This window comes from Tamandua tetradactyla, chromosome 5 (genome assembly GCF_023851605.1).
Source record: "Tamandua tetradactyla isolate mTamTet1 chromosome 5, mTamTet1.pri, whole genome shotgun sequence".
Classification (NCBI taxonomy): domain Eukaryota; kingdom Metazoa; phylum Chordata; class Mammalia; order Pilosa; family Myrmecophagidae; genus Tamandua; species Tamandua tetradactyla.
This window is the reverse complement of record NC_135331.1, coordinates 86,030,710-86,046,149: the sequence shown is the minus strand read 5'-3', so window position 1 is coordinate 86,046,149 and position 15,440 is coordinate 86,030,710. Positions and strand designations below refer to the sequence as shown.

General features: G+C 50.6%; 2 protein-coding genes across 2 annotated transcripts; both read left to right on the top strand.

Moving 5' to 3' along the window:
* Positions 1 to 6,779: 6,779 nt before the first annotated feature.
* On the top strand, positions 6,780 to 10,909 carry CDSN (corneodesmosin). Its single transcript, XM_077161260.1, has 2 exons — positions 6,780 to 6,911; positions 8,844 to 10,909. The coding sequence occupies exons 1-2, from the start codon at positions 6,827 to 6,829 to the stop codon at positions 10,214 to 10,216; spliced, it is 1,458 nt and encodes a 485-aa protein (XP_077017375.1). The 5' UTR covers positions 6,780 to 6,826; the 3' UTR covers positions 10,217 to 10,909.
* A 2,706-nt stretch (positions 10,910 to 13,615) lies between these two features.
* On the top strand, positions 13,616 to 15,234 carry C5H6orf15 (chromosome 5 C6orf15 homolog). The gene is made up of 2 exons (XM_077159192.1): positions 13,616 to 13,800; positions 13,984 to 15,234. Exons 1-2 carry the CDS (start codon positions 13,716 to 13,718, stop codon positions 15,054 to 15,056), a joined length of 1,158 nt encoding a protein of 385 aa, XP_077015307.1. The 5' UTR covers positions 13,616 to 13,715; the 3' UTR covers positions 15,057 to 15,234.
* The last annotated feature ends 206 nt before the right edge of the window (positions 15,235 to 15,440 follow it).

The window sequence follows — 15,440 nt, the reverse complement described above, 5'->3', positions numbered from 1 at the left end:
GAAGGCAGAGGGGGCAGAGTCAGGAAAGATGGAGAGATCGCCTGTCACAGGGAAGGCACCCCGGAAGTGAGTGGGGCAGTCCCAGAGGCGGGCAGAGAGGGAGAGTTAAATCAGGTGAAGCAGTTTAGCCTGTCACCCCGGAATCCCCAAGCTGCCGAGGGTCCATCCCAGCACAGACTGGGTCAGATCTGCTCTTGCATGTGCGTCCTCTCCCTCTAGGTTCTTGGTCACGAGAGGAACCCAGCGAAGAGCGTGGATGATTCATGTCCACCCATCCCCACGACAGGAAAAACAACTCTGAGCACATACCTGACTGGGAGTGGGCAGGAGCGTGAGCTTCCTGAGGAGGGAGAAAGGGTGGTTTACTAGACACGAGTCCATCACAGGCAGAGCAGGTGCGATGGAGAAAGAGAGGGGGCGAGAGGAAGATGCCTTCAGGTCAACAGAGCAGAGAGAGCCCGTGGTGGGTGGTCTCCTGCCACAAAACGAGCTCCTCTTCCAGGCTTCTTCTGTTCATATGTTTTTTGTTTTGTCTTGTTTTCAGCTCCCTTCTTTCCTTCTCTCAAGCCTAAAGCCCAGGTTTACCGAGGCCCACCTCACACAACATCTGTTCTAGAACTTCTGTCCTGGCCTTCTCCTGGGTCCACAGGGGACACACAGAGATGAGAAGGTTGAGAGGGAGGGACACAGCGCCCCTGACTCTCACGTAGGGCTTCTTGAGTTTTGACCCTTTGACAAAAGCTGGGATTCTCTAGGATGACGCATACACACACACACAGGGATTTTGCACAAGTTCTTTTTTTTTTTCTTTTCCAAACTTTTATTTGTGCACCTTCAATTGAAAAAGATAACTTTTACAGGTTATTTTGGTTCCCATATAAAGCATACAAAATTGTGAAAGGCAATTCACGCAGAAAACACGTTAGCTCAAACCAGAAAAAAAATCGACGACAACAACAAAATAATGTTAAGCTGTGACAGCACTACTGAGAGGACACCAGAATTACTGTGGAAATAAATAGAATGTCTTTTTGTAAAAGCAACAATGTCATGGCTTGTAAACTTCCTTTCATATCACAACAAGGTTTGAAATAAAACCCAAAGGGACTGGTGCTTACACTGTGGTTGTGACTGAATTAAGAGTCCACCTCCTCCCCACTGTTGGTCCAGTTTCCTCTCCTATTAGGTCCAATGAGCAGCAGGTTTGTTTTTTTTTTTTTCCTCCACAATCACACGGCCACATTGTGAAAGCTGTATCATTATACAATCATCATCAAGAAACATGGCTACTGGAACACAGCTCTACATTTTCAGGCAGTTCCCTCCAGCCTCTCCACTACATCTTGAACAACAAGGTGATATCTACTTAATGCGTAAGAATAACCTCCAGGATAATCTCTGGACTCTGTTTGGAATCTCTCAGCCACTGACACTTTGTCTCATTTCACTCTTCCCCCTTTTGGTCGAGAAGGTTTTCTCAATCCCTTGATGCTGAGTCTCAGCTCATTCCAGGATTTCTGTCCCACGTTGCCAGGAATGTCCACACCCCTGGGAGTCATGTCCCAAGTAGACAGGGGGAGGGTGGTGAGTTTGCTTGTTGTGTTGGCTGGAGAGAGAGGCCACATCTGAGCAACAAAAGAGGCTCTCTTGGGGTGACTCTTAGACCTAATTTTAAGTAGGCTTGATCTATCCTTTGTGGGGTTAAGTTTCATATGAACAAACCCCAAGACTGGGGGCTCAGCCTATGGCTTTGCTTGTCTACACTGCTTGTGAGAATATCAAGAATTCAACTTGGGGAGGTTGAATTTCCCCCCTTTCTCACCATTTCCCAAAGGGGACTTTGCAAATACTTTTTTATTCACTGTTCAAATCACTCTGGGATTTAACGGGGCATCACTCAGGACAAACCCACAAAATCTCATGTCCTACTCAAGGTTCCACGTGCTTATATGGTGTTCAATTAAGCTGTCTACATAAGTTATATTGGGAAACTGTGCAGCAGGTTTTAAAATGTGCTCAGACAGGGCTTCTAACCAATGAAATGAACAATTACAAAATTTCTCTCCTGCTTTCAAACACAAATGGCTAAATCTGTTCCACAGCAGTAGCGGCAGCCTGGACACTGGGCCTTGTTATAGTGATATTTCCTGCTGAAAAAATCTGTAATGTAGCTCTTGGAGATTTTATTCCATCGCACACTCTGCACAGGTTCTTATGGAGTGCAAGAAACTTCTGAAATCTGTCTGTGAGTCACCACCATGAATTTATACTGTGATGCCAGCTACATAGTTTATGAGAACTACAGGGCTCTGAAGTCCAGTAGGCCTGGATTGGGGTCCTTTCCAAACTCTTCTATTTGTTAGCATGCTGATTTGGGGCAAATGATTTACACTCAGTTCCCTTATCTGTGAAATGGGGAGAAAGATCACTTACCCCATGAAGCTGTTGTGAGGATTGCACATGACAACTGAGTCCCTGGGAGGAGTTCTGGTGCTCCCTGAGCACTCAGTAAGGGGTGGCTCCCTCCCCGGGCTTCCCCTCTGACCAGGCCCTTCTCCCATGGTGCTAGAGGTCACCTCCAATCTCTCCATCCCTCCACCCCACGCTCCTCTGCGTCTATGTCACCCCCACCACCCAAGCCAGCCACCATTTCTAATATACCTTCAGCGTCACCAGAACTCTGAGTCTGAGCTGCCGACTTCCTGCTCACTGCTCAAGGACCCCCAAAAGACTTGCCTCCCCCTTGAAGCCAAGTGTCTGCCTCCCCGCCCCACCTTAGCCTTCTTCTTTCTTCTGCTGTGCATCCCCAGCAAAAATAACTCATCTTCCTCATTGCAGCAACCTCTAAAGTGCAGCCCTGGACCTGGACCTGGGACAGGAAAGACAGCTGCATGGGGCAGGACGCAGTGATTCAGAGTGGACAGAGAGAAGGACCCTGATCTCTTGCTTTCTGGGAGGTGCTCGATTTAGGCTTGGTTTTTTTTGGACTGGGGCTGCCAGGTGCCACCACACTCTCACCCAATCCATCCACTGCACTGGACACTTGTGGGCTGAGGCTGGGGTTAGAATCTGTGGCTGTGGAAGGCAGCGGACCCGCCTGGGCTACTGTGGGCATCGTCAGACAGGCCAGCTTGCCCGAAAACCACCCCAGCCCTGGTGGCACCCTCCGCCGACATCCCTTCCCTTCCCTCCTCAGCCCCATTGGCTTCGGGTTTTCACTGCCTGGGCTGGGAGGAAGGTTGCTGGTGAGCACAGGGGAAGCCAGCAGAGGAATAACACGAGGAGCGAGAACAGATGTGGGGATGGCAGTCATGGAACGGGGCAGACCAGGGAGGTGGCTGGAGTGGCCAGGAGGGGAGCAGTGGAGAGGAAGGAATGCAGCCGAAACACAAGCCTGAGTGGGTGGCTGCCGCACTGGCTGGAGGCCCAGAGAGACTCGGCCTCCTCCTCCTCCTCCTCCTCCAGCCCCAGCTGGCCCAGGCAAGGTTCTGACGGCACCCGGGAGGAATGTAAGGGAGACAACAAGACACACTTTGCCACTCCTGGCTCAGGCGAGGGAAGTTTGTGTTGGAAAAGAATACCCCACAGGCCCTGCTGGTCCTCCGCCCGCTCTCCACCCCTGCTCGGGAATGGGCCAGCACATTCCACACCACAAGGCTGCTGGCACCTCTCTCCTCCCGGCTGCTCCCCGCCCAGCTCCCAGAGCCCCGGCCCGCCTTCTCCAGGGCCTGAGACTCCAGGGCAGCAGGGAGGGACTCACAGGAGGACAGCAGCCCGTCTCCACTTCTGTGCCCGTCTCTGTCTCGGCGGGAAGGGAAGAGAGGGGAATCTTCTAGTGTCACTGGGCAGGAGGCTCGGAGACAGCGCACCCGGGACGGGTGAAAACCATCCTATTGAAAGTATGGAAAAGGAATAAATAAATCATAGGGGGGGTAAGGGGTAGAATAAATTGGGTAGATGGAAATATTAGTGGTCAATGAGAGAGAGGAATAAGGGATATGGGATGCATGAGTTTTTTTCTTTGTATTTGTTTTTCTGGAGTGATGCAAACGTTCTAAAAAATGATTGTGGTGATAAATACACAGCTATGTGATGAGATTATGAGCCACTGATCGTACACTGTGTACAGAATGTATGCATGTAAAGATGTGTCAATAAAAATATTAAAAAAAAAAATGTCCTATTTGCTTTCGCCAATGAGAAGACACCACGGCAGCAACTGCAGGGCGCCTGTGCCAGAAAAACCTCTTGTCCCACTTAATCCTTGGGATGAGTGCTCATTTGATTTTTTTTTCCATTGATCACTAGCATTTCAAACTAAATTTATTTTTAATTTTTTGTTTTTTAAATTTATTTATTAATTAAAAAATTAAGAACAAACAAAAACATTAACATATCATTCTGTTCTACATATATAATCAGTAATTCTCAATATCATCACATAGTTGCATATTCATCATTTCTTAGAACATTTGCATCAATTCAGAAAAAGAAATAAAAAGACAACAGAAAAAGAAATAAAACGATAACAGAGAAAAAAAAAAGATCATACATACCATACCCGTTACCCCTCACTTTCATTTATCACTAGCATTTCAAACTAAATTTATTTTAACATTTGTTCCCCCTATTACTTATTTATGTTCCATATGTTCTACTCATCTGTTGACAAGGTAGATAAAAGGAGCATCACACACAAGGTTTTCACAATTACACAGTCACATTGTGAAAGCTGTATCATTATACAATCATCTTCAAGAAATATGGCTGCTGGAACACAGCTCTACATTTTCAGGCAGTTCTCTCCAGCCTCTCCATTACATCTTGAATAACAAGGTGATATCTACTTAATGCATAAGAATGACCTCCAGGATAACCTCTCTACTCTGTTTGGAATCTCTCAGCCATTGACACTTTGTCTCATTTCACTCTTCCCTGTTTTGGTCGAGAAGGTTTTCTCAATCCCTTGATGCTGAGTCTCAGCTCATTCTAGGGTTTTTCTCAATCCCTTGATGCTGAGTTCCAGCTCATTCTAGGATTTCTGTCCCATGTTGCCAGGAAGGTCCACACCCCTGGGAGTCATGTCTGCTCATTTGATCTTCACAAACATTCTACAAGGCAGACATTATTTAAAATATCCCCATGTTACATGATGAAGAAATGGAAGTTCAGAAAGGTATCGTGAGTTGCCCAAAGCCAGGGGGTTAGCTGGGATTTGAACCCACGTCAGTCTGACTCTAAAGCCGGAGACCTCCCCCCCCCCATGGCCCTACCGCACTAGCCTTCTTCAGGGGCTGCAACCCCACTGTCTCCTCTTCCTGCTGCTCCCCCAGGCCCCTTCCCTCCCACTCCCTTGATGAAAGCTGCCAGAAAGTCAAGGGTTAGGCTGGATGGCTGCATGTGGCTATTTCAATCGAGTTCATTAAACCTAAAAATTCAGCTTTTTGGTTGTCCTAGCCCCATTTCAAGGGCTCAGCAGCCACATCTGGCTAGGGACTGCTGCATCCGGCAGCTTGCAGATATAAAACATTTCAAAGCAGGTCTGGAGGTGGAGGGGAAGGGACAGAGTGGCTCAAGGCCTCTGGGGATAGCACTACATCACAGGGAAGTGATGTCAATGAAAGTCTGGGGTGAGGTGGGCAAGGGGCTCCACCAGGCCCGGCTCCTGCGGAGGGAGAGAACAGCTTGACCCGACTCCCAGGCTCCTCCCCCTGATACTGATACTCTTGGCAATACTGGTGAGCAATTAATTGGCTGGGGTGGGGCAAGGGCCAAAGTGATGGGGGAGAAACCTCTGAGCACATCCCAGGCTCTGTCTTTCCGTCCTGTCTTTTCCACTTTTCCAACTCTTTTATTTTTGGGGGATCCCGGAGGGGTGTTGGGGGGCGTTATTGCCAGCCCTTGTTCATCCTAAACACGAGTTGGCTGCTTCCTGTCCACTCACCCAGGTCAGGGAGCCAGCTAATTGGCCGTGGGGTCCCCACCTTCCCAATTAGCCTGATTAGCCTCTTGCTCACCATTGGAGTCAGGGGCACCGGCCACGGGGGAGGGGCTGTGAGTTGCCTGTGAGTAACCAGGACCCAGCAAGGCTCAGCCCAGGTCTCTCTCCAGAACCCCCTGCTGTCCCTGGGGCCTTGGGGCCATCCCACCACCGAAGGGAGAGGTCAGGGGGCTGGTTTTCAAGACATACATGCCTAGTTTCCATCTGGGAAAAGTTTCCCTCACTGACGATAGAACCTGAGTGAGAGGCAGGCATGCTAATGGGGCGACAACAACAGGGACAGCTTGGGGAAGGCAGAGCCTTGGAGGAGGAAAGTGGAGGTGGAGTGATGGAACCCCAAGTTAAGGGGAAGGATGGGGGGGCTGCGATGGGGACCCTGGTTCGGAGGGCTGGCCTGGGCAAGGGCCCAGAGGGTAAAGCTGAAGTGCCTGTGTCTGCAAGTGGAGGGAGGATGGGGAGTGGGGCAGACCAACACTGGGGAGGGAAAGGGAAGGGGCCCTGCAGGTCAGTGGGCAGCCTTTGGGGTGGGGCGCCTGGTTCCGGGTTAGGCAACGGGGAGCCAGAGGCAGACTGGTCAGGTGGCAGGAGTCGTTAGGACCCATGGCCGTGGCACCCCACACTCCAGCCACTGCTGCTGCTGAGTTGGCAGATGCTGAGGGCTGATTACAGCATCTCCTCCCGGCCACGCCAACTTCCCCCAGGCACCACCCCCTCCGCCTCTCCTCCCCTCCCCACAGTGACTCCTGCCCAGAGAATGTCCAGCCCTGGCATAAAGGACCCAGGTGTCCACGAGCTGCCGTCAGTCAGAAGGCTGCGTGGACCAAGATGGGCTCCTGGAGGGCACCCCGGATGGGGTGTGTGGGAGGGCAAGGAATGATGGCACTGCTGCTGGCTGGTCTCCTCCTGCCAGGTAGGGGGCTGGGGACCCTTGGGTGGGCAGGTGGGGGCAGACACCAGCTCAAAGATCCAAAGTCTGGGAGAGAGACTAACGTGCTGGGAGAATCCAGGAGAGGACCCAGCCAGGGGATTGAGGCTCAGTAATAAAACCCCAGTGTAGTCTCTTTGTTAAAATAGCCTCAAATTAAATAATGTATGTGACAAGTGCCTTGGGAATTCTAGAGGGTTATGTAAATGTGGTTTCTGATTGTTGTTATTATTATTGAGGCATTAGAAATGAAGATCGGATGCGTAGAAGTGATAGTATTGTTATCCTTTTTATGTGTCAGTCACTTCCATACACTTTAAACGCCTTAGCACTTCCATTCGTTATGATAACCACATCAGAGATTTGTTGTTCCCTTTTTGCAAGTGTGGACCCTGAGGCTTGACGTGGTTAGGAACCTGGCTCAAGATGACAGGTCAGCTGTTGACCTCTGGCTGTATGGCTCTTGAGGATTTATGCGGCCCTCCCACCCATAGTCCAGAGGTGCAGAGGGCAATCCCAGTTCTGTCTGAGGGAGCAGGGCAGAAGAGAAGGAATGCTTGGTGGTTCGGGCAGCTCCGTGAAGGGGGCTGTAGCCAGAGTTGGGGCTCGGGGTGGAGGTGATGTAGAGAATATCTTTTTGAGGAAAGAATGAGGGCAGCACAGAACATCATAGGTTATGAAGACCTGGTTGTTGGCAGAAGGTTCCAAGATGAGCGGCAACAATAGATCATAATGCCTTGGGTTCTTTAAGGTCCCTTCCATGTAGATAGTTTCACTGAGTCTTTGAGTAATGTGGTGAGGGAGGCAGGCTGGATTCAGCCTCTGAATGTACAAACTGAAGCTCAGAGGGGGTAAGTGACCCAGCATCACAGTTAGCATGTGGTCTTGTCCACTCCACTGTACCTGGGACCTGAAGGGGTTGGGATGGGCCAGGAAACCAAGAGAAAGAGAGGAGAAGAGGAAGGACAGGGGATAAATTGGGTCTGGCAGTTGGTGGGATTAAAGGGTCAGTTAAAGGAAAGAAGTGTTGTTTCTCCATCCCCAAGGGAAGTAAAGGCAGACGAAGTCCAATGGTGGCCTGGTGGGGGTGGGGGTGGGGGTGGCAGGCTTAGGCTCACAATGGCCAGGTGGGGGAAGCAAGGAGCTGGAAATAGAGGAAGGTTTCATCCAGTGCCTCTGGGCTGGGCCAGAGAGAGCAGGGATGTCTTTGGGTGCGGTGCCCTGCTACACTGGTATCAGCAGGTTCTGAAGCAACAGTTGGTGCCCCCACATCTTGGCCTCCATCCAGCTTTATGGACACGGACAGTGCTGGGACAGGAAGCAAGATTTTCATCCTTTATCCAATGCTACTCTCTCATGAATAAACTAGTGACCGAGTTTTTAATCCTTAACTACCCTTTTCCTTCCCTCAGCCCTCTATCACCCTGTGTCTCTTCTCCTAGCCTCACTTTTTATATTTTCCCTTCTCTTCTCAGTCCCCAATTGTTTTGTCTTTTGTCTTCTCTTTCCATTTGGTCCTAGAGTCTTGCCTAGAATTTATTCCCTTGGATTTATGCCCCCATCTCTCAGAAGCTCAGTCTCTCCAACCCTCTGTATTTGGGGTCCTCTTTTTTAGACTTATTTCTTCCTGCCTCCCCTCCATTCCTTTTCACCTTTTCCATACTCCTCTGAGGTCTCAACTTCTGAGTCTCAATTTTTTTCTAGTAGATGCTTGCTGCTCTCCTCCCCCTGCCAAAGCAATGAAGCTGTCCTTCTGCCATCACAGCATCCTTTAGCAACAACAACCTGTTTTCCTGCTTGTGACCCTCCCTGGGCTCCTCTTGGGAGAAATCAGAGTGGTGGATCCCTGAGATGGGGCTGAAAGGTAAAGGAGAAAGCCAAGCCTTTTTTTAACTAACCACTATTTTTTCTCCACAGGAACCTTGACTAAGAGCATTGGGACCTTCTTAGACCCCTGTAAGGACCCCACCCGCATCACCTCACCTAATGACCCCTGTCTCACTGGTGGCTCCAGTAGCTTCAGCGGCCAGAGTGGCTCCAGCGGTTCCAGCAGTTCCAGCAGTTACTTTTCTAGTTCTGGTAGTTCCAGTGGTGGTTCCAGTGGTTCCAGTGGTTTCAGTGGTTCCAGTGGGAGCTCAAGCGGATCCAGTGTCTCCAAGGGTGGTTCATCAGGACCTTCAGTATTTAAGCCAGACACCGGCTATTCCCAGATCAGCTACTCCTCAGGATCCAGCTCTGTTCAACAGGGGGCATCCAGCTCCTCCCAGTCAGGGTCTGGCTCAGCTCTACCAGCCGGCAGTGGATCCTCCCGCTTTGTAATAAGCTCTTCGCAGTTTGGAGGAAGCTCAAGCTCTTCTGGTTCCCAAACTTCCTCAACGTCCAGCAGTGGTCGCCAGAAAGTCAGCTCCAACCTGCACCCCTGTAGTGCCGACATCCCTGACTCTCCCTGCAGTGGGGGACCCATTGTTTCCCACTCTAGCCCCTACATCTCAAGCTCCCACTCGGTGTCTGGGGGTCAGAGGCCTGTGGTGGTGGTGGTGGAGCAGCATGGCTCTGGAGGTCCTGGAGTGGTTCAAGGAGTCCCCTGTGGCAGTGGTGGCCTTCCAGGCAAGCCTTGCCCCCCTATCACCTCTGTAGATAAATCCTATGGTAGGTATGAGGTGGTAGGTGGTTCCTCCAACAGTTATCTGGTACCAGGCATGACCTACAGTGGGGGTAAAATCTACCCTGTAGGCTACTTCACCAAAGATAATCCTATCAAAGGCTCTCCAGGGGTCCCATCCTTTGCGGCTGGGCCTCCTATCTCTGAGGGCAAATACTTCTCCAGCAACCCCATCATCCCCAGCCACAGCTCTTCTAGTTCCAACATCTATCAGTCTGGAGCATCCCCAGCCATTGTCTTCCAGCCTGTGGGCTCTGGTGGTGTCCAGCCCTGCGGGGTTGGCTTCTCAGGCTCTAGGGGCCCCTGCTCCTCCCGGGGCACTGGTTCTGTCAGTAGCAGCTCCAGCTCCCAATCTACTGGCAAAATCATCCTTCAGCCCTGTAACAGCAAGTCCAGCTCCTCTCGTCAACCTTGCATTTCTTTCTCCTCCTCGACATTGAGTGGGGGTCCTGATGGCTCCCCCTATCCTGACCCTTCAGCTGGTGCCAAGCCCTGTGGCTCCAGCAGCTCTGGAAAGAACCCCTGCCGCTCCATCCGGGACATCCTGACCCAAATAAAGCCCTTGGGGCCCCAGCTAGCTGATCCCAAAGTTTTCTTACCCAAGGAACAGTTAAATCAGAGCTCATAAGTCAACTTTTACACACACCCATGCATGGGTATACACATATATACACACCATCTGCAATTGGGAAAATTCAAGAGGCTCAGGCATGGGCTCAATTCAGTTTCTCCACTTCCTCCCTAGAGAGCTGCTCCACTTCTCCAATTACCCCAATGACGCAAACTCTTCCTTAGCACCTCTTCTTCCTTCATCACTTCACAATAGTGAACTGTGAATCCCTTCCTCCTCATTCTCTCCTACTGATTAGATTCCCACTCCACTGCAGTGCCCTCTCTGCCAGATAACTAGCCCTTAAAATTCCCTCTGCCATTTCTTGGAGATGGTACAGTCCATTGGGTAGCCCTATCCATTCAGGCTCTTGGCTGGGAAACCCCCCAAATAAAGCAAAACCCAAACTGTTATCAGAAAAAATGACTGCTTTTCACTGAGCTTGGTCCCAAGAAGCTGGACTCTCTTCACCATCTGGTCAACCAACTCAATATCCCCCTCCAGCATAGTGTTCACTGCACCCAGTGAATCTCAACAAACTTCCTTGCTTCTTATGGTCTCCATTCCAGCCTTTCTTCCTGGCTGCCACTTCTCTCAGTGCTTAAATGATGCCCTGTGTGAAGGAGACACCAAGACACCTTGCAGACTGGAGCAGGCTCCCTGCTTTCTCTTGATCCTGGGCAGATACCTCAATAAACTGTGCAAATTAGATGCAGAATTTTTGCGTTCCTGAAACCCTAGATCTCCTCTTAGGATCTGGGTGGTACTCCTTCTATCTCTCTAGAGGTCCCTGGGACCCCCATTTCAACTCATAACTTGGCCCAGTATTTTTTTTTTCATATATATTACAACTCCTCCCACAAAGAGGGAGAATAATAAATACTTGTTGAACTGAATACAAAGGTTGCCTGGTCTCTAAGATCCTTCCTCCCACTTCTCTTCTCTCTCATTCCTCCAGGAAATCCATTCTCACCCCAGTCCGCATTTACCATATGATCCACCCTTCCCCCTATATAGAGCCCTAATTATTTCCCCCTCCCCATCCAGCCTCCTTTATCTCCACCATTAGCTTGCCTCACCTTTCAGATGCCATTCTCTCTGGGAGTTCCAATACGTGTCAGTTTCCTGAGTTTCTGGGACTCCTGGAATCTTGGGACCGCCTAGGACACAACAACCCAGACCAGATTCCAGGTGACTGAGTAGGAGACTGGGTGGATGTTGGTCTGGAATCTGGGGGTGGAGAGAGTAAAAGAGAGAGAGGATAGGAGCATGACACGGAACATGGTCAAGGGCGGTGACTCACTGGCTTATATAAAAATGTTCCAGCTGGTGGCAGGCAGCTCAGGAGACCAGAGGCTGATAGTGACCTCTCCACCTCCACACCTCCTGCTGCCTCTCCTGTGGTTCTAGAGTTTCAGCCGTGTGGGATATGGTGTACACAGGAGGCAGGGTGAGCAAGGGCAAGGTGCTCTAAAGGAGAAAGAAAGGTGGTCTACATGGGAGAGGAGAGAGAGAAAGTGGAAGGGGCAGTTTGAGGGCTATTGACTTGTGTCAAGGAAGGGATGAGGCCAAAGAAGTTCTCATATCCCAAGGAGGGGGTGTGGGCTTGGCCCAATAAAAGAAAGGCCCCTTCTAAAGCACAGGCTCCTTATGAGAACCTCTGCTTGGCTCTCACCGGAGAGAAATCTAATCCATTTCCTCCTATTAGGATGGTGTAGTTGGTTCCAAAATTAGTGCTGTTTAAATTCTAAATACTGAACCAGCAGAAGTATATTAACTATGATAAAAAAAAAAATGGCCTGGGGTAGCTCAGCCACCCTGCAGGATTGACTGAAGACAAAGCAGGTCTCCAGAACAGTCCTGTTTTGGTCATCACTGTCCAGACCCCTTAATCCAGCATCTAGTCTCTGGACTGTAGCCAATGGCAGGAGTCAGGAGATCAGGACTCTGCGGGCTGGAACCGCAGAGAGGGCTACAATCTCTCCAGTGGGGACTCCTCAAAGCTCTCGTGTGGCCCCAGTCAAGGGCTTTTGCAAAACTGGTGGATGTCACCCAAAAGAGCCTCTGCCTTCCACCCACTGGCCAGTTCTGAAGAGGAGCTCTCCACATCTCCAGTAGCTTGCCAGCTGGGGTGAATGCAGGTGGAACAGTAAAGTGTGCGGACAGCTAATGTGTACACCTCAGGAGCCTCCTAGAAGCAATGGAGAAGACAAAGCCTTTTTTTTTTTTTTACATTGGCAGGCACTGGGAATCGAACCCAGGTCTCTGGCATGGCAGGCGAGAATTCTGCCACTGAGCCACTGTAGCACCACCCGATAAAGCTTTTTTAAAAGCTCTTTATTATGAAAAATTTCAAACATACTTAAAAGTAGAACAGTTAGCAAATCCCTGTGGCCCCATCACCAAGCTTTAGCAGTGACCAACTATACCCATTGGACAAGGTCAATTAAATGTCTTCCTCTTCTGTCATTTGGAAACATCCACTTATATTCTGTCATGTAGACTACCTCATATTCTGTGGACACATCTGACCATGTGTGGTAGGCCAAATGATGGCCTTCCCAAAGAGGTCCATTGTCTAATCCCTGAAGCCTGTGAGTATGTTAGGTTACATGGAAAAGGGAAATTAAGGTTGCAGATGGAAGAAAGGTTGTCAATCAGCTCACCTTACGGTAGGGAGATGACCTAGAATTATCCAAGTGGGCCCAGTGTGGAAAAAGGAGGCTGAAAAGAAGGTTAGAGCAATATTATGTGAGAAGAATTTAACCCACGGTCACTGGCTTTGCAGATGGAGGAAGGGGCCACTAGTCAAGGAATGTGGGCAACCGCTAGAAGCTGGCAAAGGCAAGGAAATGGGATCTCCTCTGGAGCCTCAGAAGGAACGCAGTCCTGCCAACACCTTGATTTTAACCCGGTGAGATCTATTTTAGACTTCTGACTTTCAGAAATGTAAGATAATAAATTTGTGTTGTTTTAAGCCACTTAATTTGTGGTCATTTGTTGCAACATGCTTACAAAACCAACACACTATCATCTCTTAAGTATGGGAACCAGGTCTATTTCCCTAGATACAGGTCTCACCTACTGGGGTCAGAGCCCAGGAGATAAGCGGATGCATGGGAACAGGATCCCAGGGGAAAAAGATCTGAATTTCAAAGAGAAAGAGATGTGAACCACATGTTTCTATCACTGAGGAAAGGTGAGGAAGAGATTGGGACTCAAGAATGAAGGTCCTCATGTGCTTGGTGTGAGCACCCGGGAGGGGTTGGGATGGCAACCTCTGATGAGCTGTGAGCCAGGATGCCTGACAGGGGAAGGGAGCTCAAGGAAAGGAGCCAGAGCAGGGAAACACCCAACTTCCTCTGGGACATTTAAATGTCACCTGTTGCCACAGACTGAATTAGGAATGAGGGCGGAATGTGGAGATTGATTGTCTCCATAACCACTGGCCCAGCCTGTTTCTGCTGTCCGCCGCCCCACTACAGGATAAAGAGCCAGCTTCCTGGGGCTAAGGGAGATGTTGGAGCTGAGCAAGATGCAGGGCTGTGTGGCCGGGAGCCGAGCTCCTCTAGGCCTGCTCCTGGTCTGTCTTCATCTCCCAGGTATGGAGGCTGTGGAGTTAAGGGAATGGATAGCAGAGGGAGGGGAGCATGCTTGGGTCCATGATCCAAGTAAGAGTTGAGGAGGGGAGGTAAAAGGACTTGAAGTGGAGAGAATCAGGGAATGGATGGCATTGGGACCAAATGCTTGAGTTCATTGGTTACCTCAGCTTCCCTTTTCTGCAGGTTTCTTTGCTCGGAGTATCAGTGGGGTGGAGGAGAAAGTCCCCCAAGACTTGGGGACCAACTTGCTTCTGCTTGGACAACCTTCCTTGTCTGCCCCCTCCAACTCTGAACATCCACAGCCCAAACCAGACCTTGGGTCTAATGTTTTATCAGGGGTTCCTCAGAGGCCCAATGCTTCTCCAGATGGCGGCCAACTGGCAGGAGGCCCTCAAGTGCAGAAGTGGCCCTCATCCCAGGGGCTGCCCTCAGTGGACAGCTGGCCATCTGAGAATCCTTGGCAGATGTTCACGGCTGCAGCTGAGGACCATGTTGGGAAAGTGCTGCCAGAAGGACTAACTCATTTTCCTAGTGCTGGTGCCCTGCCTCCAGACAGTGGTCCTCTGCCTGCAGGTGCCTCTGCATATTCTGCAGACCCCTCCTCCGAGGATTTACTTCTCCCCCTGGACCCGGAGCTACCCCATTCTAATCCACAGGGAGCCCAGGGAGAAATCTCTGCCCAACACTCACTCGGGGCTCCCATCAACAAGATCCGTCATCCCCTTCTGCCTCGACATCCCCTTCTGCCTCGACATCCCCTTCTGCCTCGACATCCCCTTCTGCCTCGACATCCCCTTCTGCCTCGTCAACCCCTTCTGCCTCGTCAACCCCTTCTGCCTCGTCAACCCCTTCTGCCTCGTCAACCCCTTCTGCCTCGTCAACCCCTTCTACCTCGTCAACCCTTTCTGCCTCGACACCCCTGGGGAACTCCGAACCCCAGTGGGTCCTGGGGAGGTGGAGGTCCTGGAACTGGCTGGGGAACAAGGCCTGTGCCAACCTACCCCGTGACAAGGCCCGTGCCAAAATACCCTGTGACAAGGCCCGTGCCAGCATATCCCGTGGGAAGCTGGGATACCAATAATGAATACCCCAGTGCCAACTGGGGGAATATTAATCAGTATCCAGGAGGCAGCTGGGAGAATATTCATCTACCCCCAGGTATTGATAATAAGTCCCCTCCAAGAATTCTCCATCCTCCTGGCTCTTCTTGGGACATCCCAGCTGATTTCCCCAATCCTCAAAACCAGTGGGGTTAGGGGTGTGACAGAGGGGAAAACCCTAGTTTGGAAGTTAGAAAGGGGAGTCCTGCTCCCTCCCCTTGCAGTGTGAGCTGTATCAAGATTCAATCAGCCTGTTTCCAGCATTGTCCCACTTTTCACTACCTCCCCTGCTCCCCCCTGGCTGCTCTCCAATAAAACACAAGCAGTTATGGAATTTGCTTCTTCTCAGTGTCCTTCTTTCTGAGCATGAATTGAAGTCAGTTTTATCCTTCCTAGCCATCTCCATGTCCTTCCATGGTCCCTCACCCCCACCTACCCATATGTCTCCTGCTCCCTTCCCCACTCCCCTTTGCAAGAGATCAAAGCCCAGGTGTTTGAGGGTGGAGCCCCATGGTCTCACCCTACCTAGGTAGGAAAGCC